At 40.2% G+C, this 25,629-nt stretch overlaps 1 protein-coding gene across 1 annotated transcript in view; it reads right to left on the bottom strand.

Annotated features, from left to right (window-relative positions):
• The window catches only part of VPS13C (vacuolar protein sorting 13 homolog C), a 194,789-nt gene that overhangs the window by 38,386 nt on the left and 130,774 nt on the right, over positions 1–25,629 (bottom strand). The window contains exons 58-70 of the mRNA XM_044979645.1: positions 20,060–20,354; positions 17,461–17,850; positions 15,899–16,003; positions 14,577–14,732; positions 14,104–14,232; positions 11,974–12,107; positions 11,632–11,758; positions 9,748–9,983; positions 8,762–8,912; positions 3,248–3,388; positions 1,422–1,503; positions 1,239–1,308; positions 463–574 (exon numbers count right to left, since the gene is read on the bottom strand). Of these exons, the coding sequence (XP_044835580.1) occupies positions 463–574; positions 1,239–1,308; positions 1,422–1,503; positions 3,248–3,388; positions 8,762–8,912; positions 9,748–9,983; positions 11,632–11,758; positions 11,974–12,107; positions 14,104–14,232; positions 14,577–14,732; positions 15,899–16,003; positions 17,461–17,850; positions 20,060–20,354 (2,128 nt within the window). The remainder of the gene's footprint in view (positions 1–462; positions 575–1,238; positions 1,309–1,421; positions 1,504–3,247; positions 3,389–8,761; positions 8,913–9,747; positions 9,984–11,631; positions 11,759–11,973; positions 12,108–14,103; positions 14,233–14,576; positions 14,733–15,898; positions 16,004–17,460; positions 17,851–20,059; positions 20,355–25,629) is intronic.

Below are 25,629 nucleotides of genomic sequence, written 5' to 3' on the forward strand. Positions count from 1 at the left end.
TTGGTATATCTCCAATTATTACCTTAGTCAATTAAAATAGGAACTATTAACAGGTTCAATTAAAGATACTCTATATGTAAGTTAACTGTGCATTTTTTCATTAGCTCTAGAAAATAATTTTATGTATTCTACTGCAATCTTGGCCCCCAACACCTTGTAGCCATGAGATCCACAAGTTGAATATGGATTGTGCAAACAAGTGTTTTGACATTTCTTACGAATAGTAGTTACCCAATCACTGACTAGGAGCCTGCACAAACTAATAGAGGACCCAATTATATACTTTAATTTGAGAATATATATTTTTCCCCAACTGACTGAGCATTTGACTGGCAGTCATTTTACAGTTTGGAAGATGCTTTCCATTTGTTTTAAATTTGATTTTCAAAATATCTAATTCACATGGTAATAAATCAAACCTGATTTAGCAAAATAAATACTTTTTTCCTAAACACACATTACCCTTTGCCTTTCAGCTTCTGGATCAGTAGATGGGGTGAAAAGCCCAATAAGTGCACCTAGAAACCCCTGATCCAATTTCAATGCCATCTCCTGGATAAGAACCATGAAATATCTAAGAAAAAATAAAAGGAAAAATACGGTGACCAACTTTTTCCACACAGATCATCTTATAGATACAGATTTAAATTAACAACCACATGCTGGGTATTAAGTGTTCAAGCTCATAATATTTTAATGCTCTGGTTAGAGTATTAAAAGCATCAGTTTATAGTTGGCGGGGCCTAATAGAAAGACATCTGAAGAGATCAGCTACTAATAATAGGCTGCAATTCAACACAGAAAAGGCACAATACATTAATAATCTAATCTATTTAAGGTTTATCCTAATAACTAACTGGTATTTCATACATTACAATACAATTGCTTCATGAAATACATTCTGAGAAAGTAGTAAAGGTCATGGGATAAGCGGCTTCAGACCCTTAAACCCTCATTCTGACCATGGTAGAAATCCCATGTAAACTGCCCATTTACCTGGGTGGTCACCATGATTTGTCAGCTTCTAGGGGGTGGGAGGGACTGCATTTACAACACAAATGTTCTCTGAATGTGTTTAAGTACCTAATCAAACTGGCTTATGCTAAGACTTGTTTTAGCACTTGTGTTGGAAGACTTGGTAGTTAATTGCATCTTAGCATACAATGGTACAGGCTCAAAGTATTAGCTCCACGGTATTAACATTTCTAAAGCAAGGTATAATATGTGCTTTTACTTACTTGAACTGCAGTACTTTACTGTACTCATTGAATCTAGTGATGATGCTGATATCTATGAATGGTTTTGGCTCTAATAAAAAATGTACAAATTAGTTAGTTTTATAATGGATTCCATTTTGCAGTTAAATCAAAATATTTAATGTCACGGCGAACTAATTTTAGATTACTCTTGCATTTACTTACCTGAATCCAAAGCTATTGACTTGGGAGGGGCTACAGGGTGAAACACAACTGGGAACATTGGACCAGGTAACTGGTTATCAACCTGAAAAATGAGCAGTATTTTAGTGAGAGTAAGATTTATAAAGGATTCCTTGGCTTCAGGTGGCTTAAGCAGCTTAGGTATATAACGATGTGTTGGAGTAAAAGTTGTCATTTGCAATCTTATTTTGTGTTTATAGCCTGATATCTGAAGCCTTGCCAGCACCTGTTTATCAAGAACAATTAGAACCATCAGAACAACAGTTATGATTGGAAGTGTGCAAATAAGCTTTCAAATTTCAGCACAGTGTACTATTAAAAACACTCCGACCGTTTGTTGCTGTTTTATATTTTAAATAGTGAGGGGCCATATCTTGCAGTCTTACAAGCCAGGCTCCCACTAAAATCAACTCCCCTTTATTTGAAAGGGATTTAAAAAAAAAAAAAAAAGTTTTACAGGATTTGGCTCAAATCAAATAAGAGGATCTCTGTAAACTCCACTTTCAACAGCCTAGTTACGTGTCCCATTCCATACATAAGCCTTATGTTATGATTTGAGATTCCAACTAAATGTGGCATACAGTGAATACTTGGTACCGTATTGTATTAATTCTCCAAGTGCGAAGTGCTGATGCGAACACTAAGCTATAAATGACTGACGTGACTGACATAATAAGAAGCTAATAGAGCTTGGTAGACAGATAAAGACTGTTTAATTTCTTAAAATTTCTCAAATGGACTGAACTTTTTAGGTTTGTAAGGTTTTTATATAATTAGGCAAATAAAAAGAAATGGAATATAGAAACATTTTCAGTTGTGGCCTTGAGTCAAGTAACAGTTACAGTCCCAGGATTTGGAAAAAAGCATCCAGTTATGAGGAACAAAAGCTGGTTATTTAAAGAGAGGTTCTTTGCATAAGTATTAATATCGGAATACCACAAGTTTTCTTCCCCCACAAACTCCTCTATTTCTCATTCTTTAAGAAAGTATTATCTACCCTTCAGAGAACACTTTTAGCAAATATTCTCCCTTTCTTCTTTTGATTGAAGAACCTTAGAATCTGCTAAGCTTGTATGTAATCAGAATCTACAACGTCAAATTTAACAGCTTTATTTCCACTTTAACACCACTTCAAAAGATTTACCTTTGGTGCTAAACTCATGGCAGTGCATGAATGGGTATGCAATTACAGGGAGTGGTGAAGAGGAGGCCTAGAAGCTCAAGTTTTACAATGGAAATTGTACAAGTATTGCTTCAGACTTCCAATATACTGAAGAATCAAACCTTCCAACTATTACTACCAAGAATAGCAATTTCTATTCTGACTGCTCACAGTAGTAAACACCATGACAGGTAATTCTTGTAAGATTGGACTCTGAATCTCTAGGTACAGCACAGAGAGTAAGGGATATCTCATAACTAAACGCAAAATACTGAACTTAAATGCTGAAACAATGTTTATAAAATTCTTTTCTCTGCCACAACAAGATTTCCATCATGACCTCAATTATAACGTCTACCACTTCTTTATTCTGCCCTATAGATTCCTTACCAGCACCACCTGTGAAATTCTGAGACAAAGTAAAGTCTTGTAGCATGTCTTTAAGATCATCTAAGCCATACCCTGATGAAGCAAAGCTAACCGTGAGGTCCAGATCAAAGGATTACTCACCACAAATACCTTGTGGCCCCTTTTTATTTTACCACAAGAGGACTGTCAGCTTCAGATGATCTCACCTGCTGTGGAATTGATCTCAACGCTTACTAGCAATGCCTGTTCAGCCCATAGTGAATAATAAAAATGATACCTGAAGCCAATTCAACTGTGCCCGTAAGCTTCTTTGGTGAGGAGACTGTTTGAACTCAATATGAATGCCCGATAGGAAGTTTCGTCGAATACTGCATTTGATTGGGAGGCGCATTTTCATTGGCATCTTACAAAAATTCACCTAGAAACACATAATACATTTTAGCTCCATTTGGCTAATAATATTGCTCTTAGATTTCATTAAAATGTCCTTGACTAGACATAAATGGGCATTCATCAATTAAAAGAAAGTACACCAATATTAAAAAAATTGAATTTCCAGAATTTTCTCATTGTTGCATAATAGAATGGTTATTGAACTGGACGTACACAAGCCAATACTAAATTTTTCTTTTTCTTATAAAGAAGGAAAGAAAACCAGATGCTACTTTGTTACATTTGCTGCATATCTTTAGTTTGTTGAATGGAGAAGTTAGGAGCAATCTTATCCCAATTTAAAGTATCATTAACATTTTTAGTCAACAGAATTAAAGATAACTAGGAGTCCGGTGGCACCTTAAAGACTAACATTTATTTGGGCATAAGCTTTTGTGGGTAAAAAACCCACTTCTTCAGATGCATGGAGTGAAAATTACAGATGCAGGCATTATTATACCTGTGAGGTTGCAGTATAATGCTTTATAGAAATATGCTTATGAATGTAAATATGACATAACTGGAATATGTTTTAAGCTACATATGCCATGTAACATATCTCTGCAAAGGTTATGATCTACTGAATATATTCATCCTATTTGTATGCATGTATCATTTTTGTGTTTGAAGTTATGAATGTTGGCTGTGTACTTATTTGATTTTAAGTAGCCTCAGTGAAGCATTTGGTCAGCTTCTTGAGAAAAAGACTATTCTCAGTAAGTGCTCAATCAAGAAACACTGAAGCTGACTAGGATTTTGATAGATGCCAATCCACATCTGAGCTTTCCTGGGAACATTCCTGTAGAGAACCAAGTCATGCATGGACATGTGACTTGCCCAGGTAACTCCAAATCTCCATCTTGTAGAGGGGATTCTACACAGGGGGAGGGAGGGGTTTCCACCCACAAGAGAGAAGCTATATAAAGCCCTGGGAGACCCCTCCATTTTGTCTTCAGCTGGCTCAAGAGGTAGCCTCTCCACCCCCAAAGGATACCTGAAAGAAACTGGAACAAAGGACAGGGGTGTGAGTGACTGCTGGACCCAGACTAGAAGGAGACTAGTCTGTAAAAAGCTTACTGGAATGTCTCTGAGGGTGAGATTTCATCTGTAATCACTTTCTTACTGTATTAGGCTTAGACTTGCGTGTTTTATTTTATTTTACTTGGTAATTCACTTTGTTCTGTCTGTTACTTGGAACCACTGAAATCCTACTTTTTGTATTTAATAAAAATCACTTTTTATTTACAGTAACTCCCCACTTAACGTCCTCTCACTTAACGTTGTTTCAAGCTTACGTCCCTGCTCAATTACAGAACATACTCCATTTAAAGTTGTGCAATACTTGGCTATAATGTCATTTGGCTGCCTGCTTTGTCCACAGCTGGCAGCCCCCCCCCCCCTCAGTCCCCCTACACTCCCCACCAACAGTGCCTCCCGTCTGCCAGCAGACCCTGCGGATCAGCGCCTTCCCCCTCCTGCCGCCGCCTCCTGCCCGTGGCAATCAGCTGGCTTGTGGTGTTCAGGAGGGAGAGGGGAGGAGCGAGGACTTGGTGCGCAGGCTCCCTTTCCCTCCCCCGCCTCCTGAACACCGCAAACCAGCTGATTGCCGCAGGCATGGGAGAGAGGGGGGAGCCTGCACACTAGAGTCCTCGCTCCTCCCCCCTGAACATTGCAAGCCAGCTGATTGCCGCAGGCAGGAGGAAGAGGGAGGAGCGAGGATGCGGCACACCTCCCCCTTCCCTCCCCTGCCTCCTGTCCGTGGCAATCAGCTGGCTTGCAGTGTTCAGGAGGCAGGGGGGTGAGGGGGAGCCTGTGTGCCATGTCCTTGCTCCACCCTGCTCCCTCCTGAATGCTGCAAGCCAGCTGATTGCCGTGGGAGGAGGCGGGGGGGAGGAGCGAGGACACGGCATGTGGAGTAAAGGGGTGGGGGGGAAGAAGAGGTGGGTTTAGAGTAGGGGTTTGGGGGAAAGGGTGGCGTGGGCAGGCCAAGGGTTGAGCCCCCCGCCCCTGGTGCTTGCAGAAGAGGGAAACTGCCGCTGGTCAACATGCTTCTCCTAGCCTCCACCACCTTCAGCCTCCTTGCCTGCCTCATTATCTCCAGTGCCAGTGGGCTGTGCCTGTGTGGGTAAGGCGGGGGCACCTCCCAACTACAGTACTGTACTGTAAAAAAAATTTTTTTCCTGGAACCTAACCCTGCCCTTTACATTCATTCTTATGGGGAAATTGGATTCACTTAACATTGTTTCACTTAAAATCACAATGTAGTAAGATGAGGCCCTGAAACATAAACCCTTATCAGAGGCCCAGTATGAGGCCTAAGGCCTGAACTAAAGTAATGGTCAAGACTTTGCTAACATAAAGCAAAGTTAAGCTGTGAGCCAGAGGCAGGCCCTGCTCACAGAAGCTGGCAAGGAAAGGGCTGATGCTGCAAAAAAAGACATACCTAAAAGGTACTGGACACCAGATATAAGAAAATTCGCATACTTGTACACTCCACACAAATAACAAGGAACAAGCTGACCCATCCCAATGACAGGGCCAAATGGTAATATGATGGATAGAGTTGGTTTGTTCAAACCAACATGTACAAGGTGAGAGGCAGCACCTTACTACGTAAAGGGGTTGTATCTTGCTACGTAGAGGGGTTGCACCTCAATACGTCAGGAGTGATGTGTAACTTGTTTGTACCTCTGTATAAGAATGCACCCCCGAATGGATGTCTTTGTCCGGCCTAGGGAGCAGTGGAGAGTCCCGCCACTGACTGAGCCGAGTTCATTGTCAGGGAGCATATATGTACTACCTAGCAGCACTTTAGCCGTACCTTGGACTCCCATGCCAGGGAGCTGGAGACTGCGTTTCTCTTCAACAATAAACGTGGCCTGAGTGCCTTCGTACATTACTAGAGTCTGTGGTCATTGAGGGTTCTCTCAGGGTCTGCTGGGTCAGCGATCTGTGCAGAGCTGGGGCAGCCCACAGAAGGAACACACGCACGCAGCTGACTGATATAAACATTGACTACAACAGAGCACCACACCTGGAGCATCTGATGACATGCATTTTTCAGGAACATAACTACAATGTTAAGTGAGGAATTACTGTATTAATTAACCCAGAGTATGTATTAATATCTGGGGTGGGCGGGGCAGACAGCTGTGCATCTCTATCAGCGTTATAGAGGGCGAACAATTTATGAGTTTATCCTGTATAAGCTTTATACTGGGTAAAACGGATTTATTTGGGGTTTGGACCCCATTGGGAGTTGGGTACCTGAGTGTTGGAGACTCAGGAACACTTCTTAAGCTGTTTTCAGTTAAGCCTGCAGCTTTGGGGGGATGTGGTTCAGACCTGGGTCTGTGTTTGTAGCAGGCAAGGCACTGAAGTCCCAAGCTGGCAGGGAAAACAGGGTCAGAAGTAGTCTAGGCACATCAGGTGGCAGTTCTCAAAGGGGTTTTTGTGATCCAACCCGTTACAATGTCTGTTATGCAGGTATAATGATGCCTGCATCTGTAATTTTCACTCCATGCATCTGAAGAAGTGGGTTTTTTTTACCAACGAAAGCTTATGCCCCTATAAATTTGTTAGTCTTTAAGGTGCCACTGGACTCCTTGTTGTTTTTGTGGATACAGACTAACACGGCTATCCCTCTGAGAATTAAAGATATATGCATGCAAATGAATATATTTTTTCCCAGCATGGAATTTTTATACCACAAAAATATGTAACTTGGATAATATTCTGAAAAAATAATCAGTTTAATAAAAACCCTCCATCACTCCATTATTTTAACTTAAAAAAAAGCTGAATCACAAAAAATTGTGTGCCCTATGTATCATTTAGTTCAAACACAATCATATTCAAAGCTACACAAAAACTTAAGGCCTATATAATTTATGGTAGTATAAAATATTACCTTTTTGGATACAAAATAGAAGAAAAGGTCAGATTGTTTATAATACTGTATATCATAAAAGTTTTGTCTCTATTTTATTCAGCCTTATTAAGTACTTTAAGAGATTTTTTCAACAATTCCAATATGCTTGGAATGTAAGTGTTCTACAAATGACTGGCTCTTTAGAAACATCTAAATCACAAGTGAGAAATGTTATAAACACCTGAAAAGCTGCATATTTTTTTTCTGAATCAACAACGTAAAAATGCATAATTCTATTTTTATCCTCAGACCACTATGCATTAACAGCTATAATGCTATGTCCTCAATTTTTATCTGTGAATCTCTTTGAGGATGAAGATTCCACAAAATGAAACAGCTCCCATTTTTAAATAAGAGGCGATAATGTACTAGTCAACATTTACATTCATCACTGTCCTAAAATAGATGGAATCCAATGACCACAATTTAGCAGTGCACACCTATTTAGTAAAGCACTTAAGCAGATGTTTGGCTTTAGGCACCTATTTAAGTCCAGTTGACTGCAATGCTATTTCAGCACATATACAATGCTGAATTGAATGGAAGTGTGACTGATCTTATCTTTTTAAGTATCAGAGGGGTAGCCATGTTAGTCTGGATCTGTAAAATGCGACAGAGTCCTGTGGCACCTTATAGATTAACAGACGTATTGGAGCATAAACTTTTGTGGGTTGCTTTTTACTCATCTTTGTTGCTTTTTACTTATCTTTTTAGTGGCTGCCATCTGATCCCTAATACTGCTATAGCCAAAGGAGAATTTCTATTAGTAAAAAGGTGTAGTGGCATTCATTTTTAAAATTAGATATCCTGAGTTTATCAACCAATTATGGTCTTGAATTCCAAAAGCCCAAGGTAAGTGAAACAGTGAATTATCATAAAGTCCAGTGTGCTTATAAAGTTTCCAATTCCTGTGCCATAAAAGGGATGAGATGTGTTTCGGTGCTTCATAGAGAATATACATCAAGTATAACTTCTGCATGGAAGAAACTTTAGACCAATTTAAACAAGGTTTCATAATGAAATATCCTGCAAGTTCTGAAACGTTTTAGTCTTACTGGATGCATCCTAGACGACATACAACTACTGCATAGTTGAAATACAGTGTCTATCAGACAAATATCATCAACAGTAACACCGAGGAGTCCTTGTGGCTCCTTGTTGTTTTTGCTGATACAGACTAACATGGCTACCATCATCAACAATGTTTATTAAAGCTATCTGACAAATATCTGATTGGAGACAATCTGTAACATTGGAGACAATCTGTAACATACTTAAATGTACAATTGCATACACTGTTAAGGCACTTCCCAAATGAAGACTTTTACATGTTGTCTAAATACATTACTGGAAGTAATATGGTGAAAACTATTATACAAATTTTTCTATGAAAATTATTGATTAAACACCGAACAGCCACAAGTATACCTCAAAGTTGTTATCTATTTTAACCCAGCCCAGATCCTCCATGGCATTTGTGGAAAGGTATTTTTGATAGGCTTTTTCCAAAAGGTTTATCTGCTTTTGATTAAATGGCTTCCATCTCTGCTTTGGTTTCAATTCCCAAACAACACCAGAACTATAAGAAAGTACATTAATGTAATTAGTACTTTTGAATAAAAATGCATTGAAGTAAAGTATACCAAATTTTCTAATGTTTATGAAACACACAAAGCCTCATCCCCATATTTCTGATGCTGATTTCCATTCATTTGTCAAAATTATGGTTCTTTATGCCTGCCAAGTCAATGACTGATGAAAGTGGAAATGAAATTTAGAAATGAAATTTATTTTTCTTGAATACCGATTTCCACAATTACTATCACAACAAAGTAAAGACATGACCCAAATTACTGGTGTCCTTTTGTGGATATTTCGATGCATCTATCTTTGCAATTTTTTGATGAAAAAGGATATGATTTAGTATAAAGAATCAAGTTAATAATAAAGTTCTTTCTGAATTATGAATAGGAAATTGAAGAAAAACTGATTGTTATCATGCACGTGAGTGTTTTCAAATTTAATTTGCTATTGTGAAAGCAACAGTTACTAAAATGCAGAGTGACAAATCAACTCAAAATGTACCTTGTGTTGTATCACAAGGCACAGTACTTCAACTAGTCACACAATAACTCCACTGTACTCAAATGATATAATAGGACTTGAAGTCCAGAAATAAATGTCCAATTAATTAGGGAACTGTGACAAGACAGGCATTTAAAATGTATATTCCCTTGATAGCTCTACAACAGCAGACAAAATGTAATTTTACGAATTCAGCATATAATGCTAAAAAAAGTCCTATTTTAGAAGCATAATCCACTTCAAAATGACAGTTTTCAAGTGTATTAAAGTATATGCCTAAACTACTTCATGGTCCATTGAAAGGCAAACTTGCTTTCCATCTGCAGTACCTAGTAATCCCTATGTAAGAGATTTCTTGTTTATTCTCATTGTTGACCAGAGAAAGTCCAAGACTATGAAGTGACAAGTTTATTTCTTGATCAGGTTGCTCCATCTCCTCTGCTTGCCGTGCTTTAGAAACTAATGCAACGTCATCTGTAAAAAGCAGTACTCTCTGGCGTCCATCCAGAAAGGACACCCAGTGTATCTGAGTATTTGAATTATAAGGAAATTGACCACATTCATCCTGAGTTGGAAAAAGAAAGGTACTTTAATTGGTTGCATAAAAACACAAGGCAAGTAGCAAGCAACGGCCCCAATTAAGCAGAACAATTAGAATTTCTGAGCTATCTTATTATTGCCTTAAATCTGTTTTAGGATATTAATGAGATGGTCTCTTCTGTTACCAGGGGCTGCCTATACAACCAATACTTTTTTTTTAGTATTTAGGGTCTTGTGGATCATTAAGATGTTAAATAAGATATCCACATTTTTTAAAAGAAGCTAAGGGTAATCTCAAGAATTGAAGACCTTAGCAGTACAATGACAGAGTTAAGAAAAATTAATCCTCTATTATACAGTACCTTAGTATACTAATCACAATATTAAATGGACAAACGTAGTGTTTAAATGTTATAGCATCCCCTTAATGCGTTAGAATTCTTTCAGGGTTAACACAACTGTGAATGAAGGAGAACTGAGACACTTATTTTGGCTTTTGAAATGTAACTTCAGAAGTGAGTATTAATGTAATACTCATGTAATGTACAATAATTAACATAATGCTAACCATACGGTGCAATATGTCTTAACATACATTAAAACAGGTTTCAATAGTCAGAAGCTACAAGAAAGTAGCAATTTTCCAGTATGAAACGATGTTTACATTGTAAGGTACCTCAATTTAAAAAACAAACCAACCAACCACCATTACTAAAACTGAGCGAAGAAAACTAAATTCCACCTTGTAATAAAAATGCTCCTTTATTCCTCTGCCTGTCAATTACCAGTTATTTTCTATTTTCCTGTCCTAGACTATGTGATCTAATCATTTGCCCATGCAAAATCGTCCAACTTTTTTTTTTTTTTAATATGAAGTGCTGTTTCTAGCAGGCTGGATTTGCTTGATCTTTTCCTAGGTTTATGTCTTCACCTTGGTTTTGCTCCCCTTTCTTCCTGTTTTCTGTCTCAGCATTGTCTTTCTACCCTCTATCATAAATCATTTTTCTCTTCTACCTGCATGATGTACATGCTGCTGAACACCGAAGTGGCTCAGAGTGAGCAACTCCTGCAATGCAGTACTCTACTCAATGGAAGTGTTTCCTCTTAGTGAAGGGAAGGACGTCAGGGTTGTGATTTTCCCCAACCCAGAAAAAATACATATTATTTTCTGGAAAATAACTGCAGGAAGTGCTGCTTTCACGTGCTGCAGTTCAAACAGGAATAATTAGAGTGTACACTTTTGATACTGGTGTAAGTGACTATCTTCACTTGCTGCACCACTTCCTCTTTCATTGCCTCCTCTCTTTAGAGGTGTATCAGCAAATACAGATTTCTAGTCCTGGCAGCAGTAACACTCTGCTCCTCTTATTCCTCATTTATACACAGCCTGCTCGTTAGTCTGATTAATGTTTGTTTCAGATAAAGGAAATTGGGAGATCTGAGTTTTGCCCTACACACGAGGGTTTACAAGATTCTTCAACATACTCTCAAGTAGAAACAGCAACTACACAAAAGGTTACCTATGTACAGAAACAAAAACCATGACCTAACAAAAGGTCTTGCATTTTAAATGACCATATCCGAAGTCAAGGCCTCATCTCCAGTTTCTCAGTGAACTCATGATTCCAGTTTGTCACACCTTCCCTCCCCCAATCTTTTTTTTTTAAATGTACCTTAAGTAGATCATGTTCACCAACATTTTGTGCATACGTCCAAGTTAGTTTTCTTATTTCAGTGGGATCTGCCCAGGCAAACAGTCGCACCTCCTTTGGTTTTAACTCCATCTCCTCCTGTAACCCACTGCAATAAAAATAAGCAGGTAAGTAAGCCACTGAAACTCATGGCATAAGCCAAGTTTAATATGAAGCATTGGAACATCATTGTAAAATATCTATTTCTTATCTTCATTATACTGCATTCCAGAAAAGTGCATGAATTTAGGTTCCTTGCCTTCAACAGTAAAAACCGGATAAAAGTTGGAAAAAACAGATGGCAGAATTCTTACTTTTACATACCTCTGTTTATATTTAAGGGTGTCCCATGGAGTCTGGTTAATGATAAGAGCTGGAGCAGCTCCCTCATGGTAATCTGAGAAGTTTATGACTGTAGAATTTTCAGAAATGTTCACATTTACCAGTATGCCTCCATTCTGTTGAAGATAAAGACTTGCACTGTATATAGTTTATTAAATATAAAATATGAACAGTAGTTACTGAAAATTAACTGAGTTACTTTGCATTAAGATGTATCCTTTATAAACCATTTATAAATGATTGTATGTTGTAAACATGTTACAGATGCACATAATATGTATAGTGGATAGTCATAAGCTATCTAATGATCTGCTGAACTCTAACAAATTGTGAAAATGATTAACCAATTATTAAACCATTTATTAACCCTTTATACACTATTTACAAATGTAACCTTAATGTAGGTTTTGACTGATTTTTAGTTAAATCTTTGAAATAGTTTTTAAGATTATTTGTTTCAGTGTACTGGCTGAAACATTCACCTTAAAATACTGAAGATGTTAGAACTTATATTCAACCCTTCGTCTTTCTTGCTTCTTAAGTTGGCATTCCCCATGTAAAGTATGGCAACGTTAAACTAATTCTAACGAAAACTTTAATGGTTAATTCACAGAGAAAATAATCCTCTAAAATGGAGAGACAGTTGTACATGTGTTCCACCACCTTTAAGGGGTCAGCACTTTTGTCTTTGGATGGTCAATGTCTTTTGGGGAGTGAGGAAGGCTTTTCCTGGGTATGTAAATGGATCAGTCTCCCAAGCAATCAAGCCTGAAAAAGTTTTCCTTGCCTTCTGATAAGGCTTTCCATAGGAATCTTGTCTCACATAGGGAAGAGCAGAGGATCCAATATGTCTTCCAAAGTCAGAGCCACTCTCCCTAGTCATGTGAGGGTTAGGGGCCTGAGAACAGTTGTCGAACATCGCTATATGTAGCTTCAGAAAGCATTCTCCCACACAGACAGTACACCTCATTACCTTAAGCTTACTTTGTTGTTCTGTGGAGTAGTGTGGGTATGGGGGGAGAGGAGGGCACCTGTTATCAGTGAGGAGTTCTGTTGGCGGACCTATTCAGCTAACATGTGCCTTCTGAAAATCTTCTAGGAGGACTGGAAATAAAAAGGGACTGGAAGACTTACACTCTGCTATTTGAAAATTTAATTTTATGTCAAAATTTCAAGTGAAGGTGGAAGTACTAAATCTACACTCTGTTTGCACTGTAGAGACAGAAGATTGTGAAAAGAAGGGGTGTGGCCTAACAAAATCCAAACTGCCTTCAATACTTGCAAAGAGAGACACAGCCCAAAGAGTTTAGATCAGGTTGCAGGTCAGGACCCAAAAATGGGGAGTCAAAGATATCACTCTTACATATCCTGTGTTTCTAACTATTTGAAAAAAATAAATCTAAGTGCCTCAGCACATCTCTCCAGCAATCTACAATCCAAAATTATCCCCAACAATCAGTTGAGTGATATGCCTAACATACTGTTCAACCATTCAGTGTTTGGTTTTGATTATATGTAAAAGTAACTCTGCTTTGAGTAACTTGTTTGAGCATGCAACACTTATGTGCCTAGAATTTCACGGTGGCATGCAATGCAAGTAAAAAATTAAAAAATGTTATGGTCTAAAAATGGTTTCATGTTTAAACTGATACTAATAACTTTGCATTTGTTTGTCAAGAATGCTACATCACATATCTTTAGGATGTTGTAATGGCTTAAGAATTTGAGATACAGAAGAAGTGATCTTCCCTTCTTTTTAAGGTGGCGCACACATCACAGCAAAACTTGCTGCAAATCAAGTAAACAAATTGCAGGTGACGTATACCATTCTATTTATAGATCAATTCAGCTGTGCAGTTCATTATAAGCTTGTGAAGAAGTCAATTCCACTTAGTTTCATACATCTAACAAAAAGGATTTTTAAAAGTACAAACTGAATATCCTGCATAAGCACAAAGTGCATATCCTGCTACATCATCCTGACTTTTCAATAGGTACTTTAAATCCAATCTGCCAGCACTCAATGCAGGGGACTAAGGAATTACACTGACTTGGTTAACACCACAAATATAACAAAATTATAGAAAATATTATTTAAAGTCAAAGACTCACCAACTCTTCCAGACTTAACAATGTACCATTGTCCTGTGTGTTACAGAAGAATGGTGCGGATGCACTTTCACAGCCCACCACTCTGACACATAATTTACCAGACAAATTTTCAGGCCAAAATGGAAGACACTGGGAGGAAAAAGTCAAACAAAGGACACATGTAACATGATGATAATTCAGCTATATTGTTATAAATATTTGTTAATGACAAATATGGATTAGTCTTTCAGATACTCTCCCTCCATACCCCCGACATCCAGGAGTACACATTTACACTGTCACTTACTAAGTTACTCCATCTATAATGATCTAAAAACCTTACATCAGACTGCCTACTGAATTTTCTTCATTAATTTGACAAACACCTCAGCCTGATTTAACAAAATTATGAGTATTTGTTTCTAAATATTTTACCTTACACAGAATCATCTGTCTGTTTTAGAAACATCTAAAGCAAGAAAAACAAAGAATACCTCTGAAGATGAGAAATAATTCCAGTTATGAGAGCCATTAGACTTGATTTCTCCAACTTCCAGCTCCAGAGAAGAATTGTTTGCTATGGTGTAGAATGGAGTTAAGGTAACTATCCTGGTGAGATTAAAACTACTCATTTTGATGCTAACTCCAACCTGTTGAATGAAAGTAACTTGATTAAACTCAGCCCATTTCTCCATGGTATTTTCATCTGCTTGACATAAATAAAATAAGTGGAAAAGTAAACCTTTCTGTGATCCCATACAGTTATTCCTTCTACATATTTATTATCCTATTAACAGCAATACTCAAAGACCTCAACAGTAGTAGGACCAGTGCTAGAGACTACACAAACTCCAAGGAACAGAGACTGTACCTCCAAAGAAGTGTGTGATATACCCAATACAATGGACACAGATTATTTTAGCAGTGGTATTTTATATTCACTTAGAGAAGGGAAACCCAAGGAGAATAAAATTACTGCAATAAAGACATGAAATAAACATGGCTTGATCAACATGGGAGGGAGTGGGGGAAGGTCAGACTTTCAAAATGCTGTTGGGAGAAAAGTGACAGGCTTTGGACTTAGCCCAGATGAACAGATCAAGAGATGAAAAAATGGAAAATAACCAGGGGTCAATCTGGGCTTAACAGGACGGGGGCGGAGGTTGGGGGGGGGTTCTGAAGGGCCATTAAAAAAGGGATTAAGTGGTTTTGGTTTGATTAGAAAGATAAAGTTTATCTTTAAAAGGAAATGTTTGTAGTCTCCCTATAAATGTTTCCATTTTGCCCCTAGGATGGTTATTTCAATATCTGCAAACAAGGTAATGTTATTTAGTTTCCTGATTTTTTTTTTTAAGATAACCACTGTATATAGTCTGAATCTGATATTTCAAAGACTGACAAACAAAATTAAGTGTATATGTACTATTAATTATTTGTGTATTTATTATTTGTAGCACCTAGGAGTCCCAGTCACGAACCAGGATTCTCTGTAGAAGGCACTGTACAAATGAATCAAGTATTTACAACTTGATCATCTGTGTCTCTAACTTATCTGAGATGGCATGTCCATTTTTGAAAAGGTAAACCTCACCATGTCCAAATATTTAAACATCTTTTTTCATAAACTAGGCCTAAATCCCCAGGTGGCCTAACTACTGGCCACCAAACATCAAACTATGTGGCATTTTGCATACTAGTGTGATAATGTTAATAAACCAATGTACCCAAGAAATATAGAAGAAATATCAAATTGGCTTTTGTTAAACTTATTTGTATCAAATTACTATACTAAACAAATACAGAAAGTAGGCCTTACCAGATAGTCCCTGTCATTGCCTGGGCACTTCACACATCCGTAACTTCCTACAGTATCAAGGGAGAAGCTAGTGGACCATGAACTAGTTGAAATACATAATTGGATCTACAGAAGAAAAAGCATTTTTATGTAAATTTAAAAAAACTTAAAAAGTTCATATGATGATAGCAAGATTATCCATACTGTATTATATTAAACATCTAGCCCAACTGTGTAATGGCACCAACGCCTAGGTCATAAGCTTTTGAAAATCCCACCTGTGATGTATTACTAGCAAAGTCACCCAGTTTCACTGCTGCAATTCCAGCTAGCTGGGTTCCTAAAACCGCAAAATACTCAGGCTCTGGCAAAGAGGTTCACTACATCAGAAGATAGGTGATCAATAGAAGAAAACACAAAACCAAATATGCCATCTGCCCTGGTAGCCCTTAGTGACCACAGCATGTAGATAAAGAGGGAGAAGAAAATATATAAATGATTATGGTCTCTATTTAAAGGTCAGGGTAATAACCAAAAGATGCTGTCCAGACCAGTCTTCACTTATTGCTGACAATTTAAAGATGCAACATCCAGGACTAAAGGCCTACATAATCCAAAAAGATATGAAAAAAAAGAGTAATACTAACAAATTGTTTCATTTATTTTGTCACAGAAACACCTTTTTTTTTTTAAAAGATCATGACTAACATATTTAACAGAATGTACCCTCAGACAAGGAACTAATGGGATGTTCATCACCCAAACCCCTTTGCCTAGCGAACTTCTGTTAAATTGACTGACTCTAAACAGCTGTGAGAGAAACGATAGCCTTAAAAATCAAAAGCAAGCAACTATCTCACCTGTCCACCCTCCCACTTAATATACTTCTCTTCAAATCTAATAAATAAGAAATCAAATAGATGCTTTTATTGCCTTCTGGTGGCTCAAAACCCCATAATAAGATACAATTTCCTCTTCAAAATTACAACTCTATTTATTATAATTTTTGTACATACAACATTAGCACTGCTTCACATTTTCCAACATTTTGTATTTCCTTTTTTTAAAAGTTGAACTCCACATTATATCAGCAGCAAAGAATCCTGTGGCACCTTATAGACTAACAGACGTTTTGGAGCATGAGCTTTCGTGGGTGAATACCCACTTCGTATTCACCCATGAAAGCTCATGCTCCAAAACGTCTGTTAGTCTATAAGGTGCCACAGGATTCTTTGCTGCTTTTACAGATCCAGACTAACACGGCTACCCCTGTGATACAGATTATATCAGTGCAGGATGAACTAACGCTATGCTGCCTGTACAAGTTGCTCCCTTGTTTCCCCAACCTTCCCGAGATTTTGGGAAGAGAAAGAGGCAAGACAGAAATAAACTAGTGTTTCTTTTCCCAAAAGGAGAGCTAAATTTAAACAAAACCACAAAAATACAGATGTTATATTGACAGATTTTTTTAAACAAGTATTGATACTGAAGCAGGGTAAGAATTTCAAGGCCAAGCATGAATAATGTCAAAAGTTAAATAATTCCTCACTTGAGGATATTTTAAAAGAAATTAGGTAGCATACCTTGTTTTTACTAAAAATGTTCCTTTTCTTAAAGGAAAACAGGATAGTGTCCCTGTAATCTGCTGGGTGTTTCACATGTATATCTTCAGCACGATACTGCAGAACCCGGGAAGTCTTATTGATTATCCAATAAGGACTGAACACAGACAGGATCATACGGCTACCAACTCGCCTAACATGTATATAGACATCTATTGTCATCGTATCTGTGGAATTGGCGGTAAAACACACAGGAAAAAATTCTGGCAGCCCATCATGGACTCTAAAATGTCCATTCCAGTTTTTACCCTGATATTTTATCAGAACTAACTCCATTATTTCCCCACTGATTCTTGAGTGAAGAACATCTGCAGCACTCCCTTCTAGCAACTCATGCGCTTCTGCGGTTCCCTAAAATAAAACAAACAATTTTTAAGAGCTTTACTGGTAAGAACTATACAGTATTGAACAGCGGTTACTATAAAAAGAGTGCAATAGCTTATATTCCACTTTAAGTCTTACCTGTTCACTTGACCCTAGAGTTTCCACTAAGGGATATCTTTGATTACAGACACACAGTACAGGGCCATCATGACTGCCCACTGTACACAGGAAGCCTTAAGAATTCAGGGACAAGCCAATATATTATAGCATAATGATTAATCATCATATTATTTCAAACATTCTCTTAATAGCTATATTTGTCTAAAGCAGGGTTTCTCAAACAGGGGTCGCTGCTGGAAGCGGCACGGGCTGAGGGACATACTGGCCGCCGCTTCCAGTGGCTCCCATTGGCCCGGAGCAGCGATCCGCAGCCAGTGGGAGCCACGATCCGCCGGACCTGCAGACTGGGCAAGTAAACACACCGGCCCGGCCCGCCAGGGGCTTTCCCTACACAAGCAGCGACCCCTGTTTGAGAAACCCTGGTCTAAAGTCCAAACTCAGTGTTTCAGAATTCAGTATGGCCGATGGAGAAAAGACACTTACAAATTTAATCTGGTTTCAAAACCTAAACAGATCAAACTGTCAACAAGGGGATTCTTATACAAACCCTTTCATTCAGCTATTTCACAGTTAAAGAGGTATTTTACAGGTATCACAGTAGCTAAATTAACTTGCCTCAAGTTACACATAAAACCCATGGCAGATCTGCGAGCTAACTAGGTCTTTTCCTCCAACTACTAGAACAAACAAGTTTAGTTTCACAAATTGAGAGCTATTTGTTTCTGTGAGAGGATCCCCTGCCTGGGGACAACAATTGTTCTTCACTTTTCTCTCCATACGGTATTACACTCCTGTTACAATTTTGGATCCAAGCATGACCTTCCAGTCAACCTGTCACAAGTTTTTCGAGAGAAATTACTCTAGCAACCAGTTCTACATACAAAGGTTTTTTTAGTAACTACCATGATTAACTATATAAACAACTTAATTGGGCAAATTTGTGGCACATCCATGATCCAGGAGCTCTCTCAGAAACTCAGTTTATTGTCTGATAATTACCTGTCCATCCAAAGACTCTCCTAGTTTGGGACTAATATAGTAGTGGTATTCTGTAGTAGTATTCTGAAGCCCTAAAATGGGCCTATGGTGATCAGATGCAATTAATGCATTTTACCTCTCATAAATGAAGCCAGGACACACAAATCAGCTGGCGATACCAGAAATAAACACTAACAAGTGCTCTTTAATGCCTCAGAAATGTGTGCGATGAACACCAGGTTGCTTCTTGGTCAATCAGGGGATAAATACCAATTTTCTTTAGGCCAGGAGACTGAAACACCTCACAGCAGTCATTTTAGGCTGTCTACTGCTGTACAAAAGCTTAAGAGGATTTCATTCTTTCAGAGGTCTTAATCTCTTACAAAACAAAAAACAAAAACAATTCAAGACCAAATTTTCTTACTTCTGCAATATTTTTGCTACAGAGCTAAAAGTATTTGGGTGGTTTTTTGGGTGGGCTTTTTCTTGTTTGTTTGGGATTTTGGGAAGGATGGGAAGGAGAGCACATGAGTGCACAGTGGATTGGGGGGGAAAGGATGGGAGGTTATTGTCCTACTATACTTTATGGAAGTCTGTCCTCCTCCGATGTGATACTGGAAATGCTTTTCCATGTCATCTCATCAAGAAAGTGGGGAAGGGGAAATTATCAAGAAAGCCACTAACTTCTTCACATTTCTAGCCAAGTTAAATGTTATAGATGGCCATCATGAAGACCTAAATTAACAGCCAGGAAAAAAAAAAACTGGTGTCCATCAGTTTTGACATTTAGCAATATGGTTCTTCTTGGCACTAAACTAAGGTACAAGTGGGGAACAATGTTCCTTGTATGAACAATATTTGATCCTCTAGAAAAACCTGGTCCCTAACCCTTGTTACTCCAGGTGGATGGCAACACAACAACTTCAACTGTCTCTGGGTACTAAGTCTCACCATGCAAGAGCACTCAGACTGACTTGGGATGAAGGAAGACTCCAGCTTACATCCCTTGCCCTAGAATCCAAGAGCCAATGTAGTCCATAGAATATATAACTTAATATCTTCTGTTTATAGATGGAAATCATTGAATGTTTTCCTTAACTTTATTTTAAAAAAAGTCACAATTGCTTAAATTCCATACCTCAAGTAAATATCTCAAAGAGTATGGCAGAAGATTCCTCAAAGTGAGCGTTGGGTAAAGATGGATAATGTAGGCTGGATCCCAGTCCTCCCCGGACGTTGCAATAAAGTTTAGTTGATCAGGAACAGCAATTGTTGTGACTATTAGAGGCAAGAAGCTTACTTCGGCAGAAGGGCACTGTAACATACATCTCACTTCACTGCTTTTATGAAGCTCTTCTCTCCAGGCAATATAAGTTGTGGATTCTTTAAATTGACCTTCTAAGATCCCTGTTGGTTGAATAAATAGACGACACCTACATGGAGGGGGGGGGGGACAAAAAACACCAATAGAGTCTTCACAAACACATTTAATTTTAGATGAAACTTAAATAGAATAACCTAATCACACCGAGTAACCGAAAAGCTCTGAAATCCCAAACTGATTAACGCTTTATGCAATGAAAAATAGTGCACTAGGATTATCAGAAAGAATAATGTAATCAACCACGTTCCTGGACATTCATAGACAACCTTATTAACAGTATGAGAAATATTTATAATAAGATGATCAATTCTTTAGTGTTTGTAACCTGGATGAAAACAAGGTGTTGCAGGAGAATGAATGCAGGAGAATTCTATATTAGACCTTGTCCTAATAGATAAAGAGGAACTGATCACAGAAAAAATGGGTACTCACCTTCTCATAACTGTTGTTTTTCAAGATGTGTTGTTCATGTCCATTCCAATCATGTGTGCGTGTACCGCGTGTGCGGTTGTCGCAAACTTTTTCCCTTAGCAGCTCCCGTCAGATAGGCTAGGGAGCCCCCTGGAGTGGCACCTTCATGGTGCTCAATATATGACCCTGCTGACCCAACCCCCCTTCAGTTTCTTCTTGTCTGCTACTCCAACAGAGGGGAAGGCGGGTAGGGCTTCAGAATTGGAATAGATGTGAACACATCTCAAAGAACAGTTACGAAAAGGTGAGTAACTGTTTTTTCTTCTTTGAGTGCTTGTTCATGTCAATTCCAAACAGGTGATTCTCAAACTCTCCTCAGAGGTGCAGTTGGAGTTAAGGAATCACTGACTGGAGAATCACACTGCTGAAGCTGCATCCTCTCTGGCATGCCGGGTGATGGCATAGTGGGTGGTAAACATGTGCACAGAAGACCAGGTTGCCACTCTGCAGATCTCCTGGATGGGCACCTGGGCCAGGAGGGTGGCTGATGAGGCTTATGCTCTTGTTGAGTGGGCTGTAATCGCCAGGGCTGGGACCTAGGCCAGCTTGCAGCAGGTACGGATACAGTCCGTGATCCAGTAAGAGATGCATTGTGAGAAGACCGGACGTTCCTTCATCTGGTCTGCCACCGCTATGACCAGTTGATTCAACTTCCTAATGGCTTTGTGCACTCGATGTAGAATGCTAGTGTTCTCCCGACATTTGGGAGTGAAGCCTCTGCTCCTGCGCACTAGCATGTGGCTTGAAGACTGGCAGAAAGATATCTTGGTCAATGTGGAACTGAGACACCACCTTGGGCAGGAAGGCTGGGTGAGGCCTGAGTTGTACTTTATCCTTATGGAAGACCGTGTAGGGAGCGTCAGAGATTAGTGTAACTCAGACACCCTCCTGGCTGATGTGATGGCAACCAGGAATGCCACCTTCCACGAGAGGTATAGAAGGGAGCATGTTGCCAGTAGTTCAAACGGGGCCCCCATTAATCTGGAGAGGACCAGATGGAGATCCCAAGCAGGTACCAGTGATCACAAATGCAAAGTGCCCCGGCTCTCCTGGGTGAAATGCCAAAATGGCCGTAAAGTGCACCCTGATGGATGAACCTGCCAACCCTCGCTGTTTCAGGTGTAATATATACTCAAGCATGAGTGGTATAGATGCTTAATGGGGCTGCGTGGGGCACTGCTCACACCACCACGAGAACCTTTTCCACTTAGCTATGTAAGTGGCTCTGATGGAAGGTTTCCTGCTACCAAGCAGTACCTCCCTCACCTGTTCCAAGCACTGGAGCTCCATAGGGTTTACCCATGAAACTTCCAAGCCATGAGGTGAAGGGACTGGAGGTCCAGGTGAAGGAGGCAACCATGGTCATGTGTGATCAGATTGGGGTTGAACGGCAGTGCGATCGGGGTGTCCACTGACAGTTCCAGAAGCATAGTGTACCAATGTTGGCATGGCCATGCTGAGGCCAGCAGAATCACCTCTGCTTTGTCTCTGCAGATCTTGAGGAGCACCTTGTGGATGAGTGGGATCGGCGGGAAGGCATACATGAGGCAGCCTCCCCAGGGAAGCATGAACATGTCCGAGATGGAGCCCGGGCTGTGTTTCTGGAAATAACAGAATGTTGGGCACTTCCTGTTGCTCTTGGTGGCAAAGAGATCTACCTGAGGAAATCCCCACCTTTGGAAGATGGAATGTATGATGACAGTTGGACCACTCATGGTCGCGAAACGACCTGCTGAGATGGTCTGCAAGCTCATTCCACACTTCTGGGAGATAGGGTTGCTTCAGCTCCCCGGAGCAGGTCTATCCTTAGGTGACTGGGAAGGAAAGCGTCCCAAGGTCACCAATCTAGATCTTCTGGAAGGGGTACCCGGGGCCTGATGGTAAGCCCAGTGGGTCCAAAAATGCCATTGCGCAGGGGGTTGCCACTGTGGCTGCCAAGCCGCATGCACGTCCCTTTGGCACCTGCTCAACCTGTGCTGACTGCGCCTCGAATAGCAGGAGTCTCTATCAGAGAGTCTTAAGAATCCAAGGGCAAAGACCATGGCTGTGCTCAGGCCCCATGTGTCAGCCATCGGTGCTGCAAGGAAGAAGCAGGGGACCGGCGCCACGATGATCTTGCCGATGACCGGTGCTGCCTGTCGTGATGGCAATCGGCTTCTGCACTCTGGTTCTGCTTGTGAGAGTATTATGGATCGGTGCCAATGCGTGCTTGGTGCCGGGAAGATGGAGCACTGCGCCCCCAGTGCCAGGCATGTTCCCACTGAACATGGTGCTGGAGAATGATGTGGCAATGGTGATCAGGAGTGGTGCCGGGCATGATGCCAGTCCAGTGACTGAGAGCGCTGCATCATTGCAGGCTTGCCGCTGGACGGTGCCAGTCTCACCGGTACCAGAGGCTTGTCCTTTATGTCCGGGGTGGAAGGTGGCTCCAATACCTCCACCTGGCCGTGCCCTGCTGGAGAGTCACTTCGTTCCAGACAATGGTGCCTTCTGGGGCGCCGGGGTTGATGGCACCGACTCATGCTGCCTGGGAGCCGGGTCTTTGCGTGGATGCTGGAAAGTGTCCCCTGGCAGTCCGGGAGTTCTGTGAGGGAAGCGTACTCTCTCAAGCTTTTTGCAATTGTGAGGCACCAGAGAAGTGGAGCAGTGCTGGGGCGCTGCACCTTTTTGCGGTGCCGGAGATCACCAGTGCCGAGGGTCTCCTGCAGTAGAGTCCTTCCTCAGCACCGAATTGCAGACAGACACCGGAGCGCCCTGCACTGAGGAGCTCAGTCCCGAGCCTTGGCGGTCCATGAGCAGCTGCCTCAAATGGAAAACCCGCTCCTTGTTGGTCCTGGGTTTAAACACCTTGCAAATCTTGCAATGCTCAGACTGATATGTTTCCCCCGGACACCTCAGACAAGAGTCATAGGGGTCACTGTTTGGCATAGATTTGTGGCATATGCTGCAAGCCTTAAAGCCGTGGGCTCGCGGCATGCCCCAGAGCCCCCAAAATGGTGAAGAGGTGAAAACTATCCCGCTCACACCCTCTATAGTAACGAAACTACAACTACACTAAGGCCTGGTCTACACTAGGGTGGGGGGGTCGAACTAAGGTACGCGACTTCAGCTACGCAAATAGCGTAGCTGAAGTTGAACTACATTAGTTCGAACTACTCACCTGTCCAGACGCCACGGGATCGAAGTCCGCGGCTCCCCCGTCGACTCCGCCACCGCCGTTCGCGGTGGTGGAGTTCCGGAGTCGACGGGAGCGCATTCTGAGTTCGAACTATCGCGTCTAGATTAGACGCGATAGTTCGAACTCCGAGAAGTCAAACTCTACGCGTCGACCCAGCGGGTAAGTATAGACCTACCCTAACACTACAACTAACAACTACAAAACAATAAACCGAGAAGAAGAACAAGTAACTAGGCAAAGGGAGCACTTTCAAAGCAAGCGAGACATAGTTCCAGTGCCGCCATGGACAATAAGAAGGAACTGAAGGGGGGGGGGTCACATCAGCAAGGTGATATATTGAGCACCATGAAGGCGCCACTCCAGGGCACTCCCTAGCCAACCCGACAGAAGCTGCTAAGGGAAAAAGTTTCCAACAACCGTGCACGTGGCATGAGCACACCTGATTGGAATCAACATGAACAAGCACTCAAAGAAGAACTAAAAATTAATGGTAGCTTACATACAAGTCATCATGAGTCGATCACATTTATAACATGCAAGCAGAATAAAGTCCAGACCAGTAATATGTATACTTGGTTCTTTAAGAGTGTCAATTTCACAAAGTTGAAAACAATTATGAGCCCAATCACCTGGGAGGAAGAGTTTAATGAGAAAAATGTGCATAATAATTGGCAATCAATTAAGAACACCTTACTAGACACCCAAAAAGCCACAATCCCGCAACCGAGGAAGAAGGCAGTGTTGGCAATAAACTGACCTGGTTTAGAGGGAAAAGGAAGGCAGCTGTTAAAAAAAATACAGCAAAGGGAAGAAAGAGGAAGCTGATAGTAACAAATATAAAGCAGAAGTTAGGAATTGTAGAAAGTTGATCAAGAAAGCCAAGGGATAGATACAAGGAAAAAAATCTATGTCCAGCTGAGTTAAGTATAATAAGGAGTTTTTAAAATATATTAGGAACAACAAGAATCCCAACAATGGTATGGGCCCATTATTAGATGGAAATGATAGAATCATCAATAATAATGCAGAAAAGGTAGAAGTGTTAAATAAATATTTCTGTTCTGTATCTGGGGACTAAACATGATATAGCCTCATCAGGGAATGGTAACACTCTCTCCATTCCACTAGTACCTCTGGAGGATGTTAAACAGCAGCTACTAAAGTTACACATTTTTGCACCCAACAGTTTTTAAAGAGCTGGGTGAGGAGCTCACTGGACCATTAACACTGATTTTTAACATGTCTTGGAGCACTGGGGACAGAAGATTGGAAGAAAGCTAACGTGCCAACTTTTCAAAAGGTCTAATCGGATGAAGTGGCTAAGTAGACACCCTTCAGCTTGACATCAATCCTGGGGAAGATATTGGAGCAGCTGATAGGGCAATCCAATAAAGAACTGAAGTAGGATAATGTAGTTAATGCAAATCAGCATGGGTTTATGGATACTAGATCCTGTCAAACTAACCTGATATCTTTTTTTGATGAGATGACAAGTTTGGTTGATTAAGATAATAATGTTTATTTAACAGACTTCTATAAAATGTTTGACTTGATACCATGTGGCATTTTCTTACAAAACCAGAACAATATAAAATTAACATAACACACATTAAACAGATTAAAACCTGGCTAATTGATAGGTCTCAAAATATAATTGTAAATGGGAACTCGTCAT

This window comes from Mauremys mutica, chromosome 11 (genome assembly GCF_020497125.1).
Source record: "Mauremys mutica isolate MM-2020 ecotype Southern chromosome 11, ASM2049712v1, whole genome shotgun sequence".
Lineage (NCBI taxonomy): Eukaryota > Metazoa > Chordata > Testudines > Geoemydidae > Mauremys > Mauremys mutica.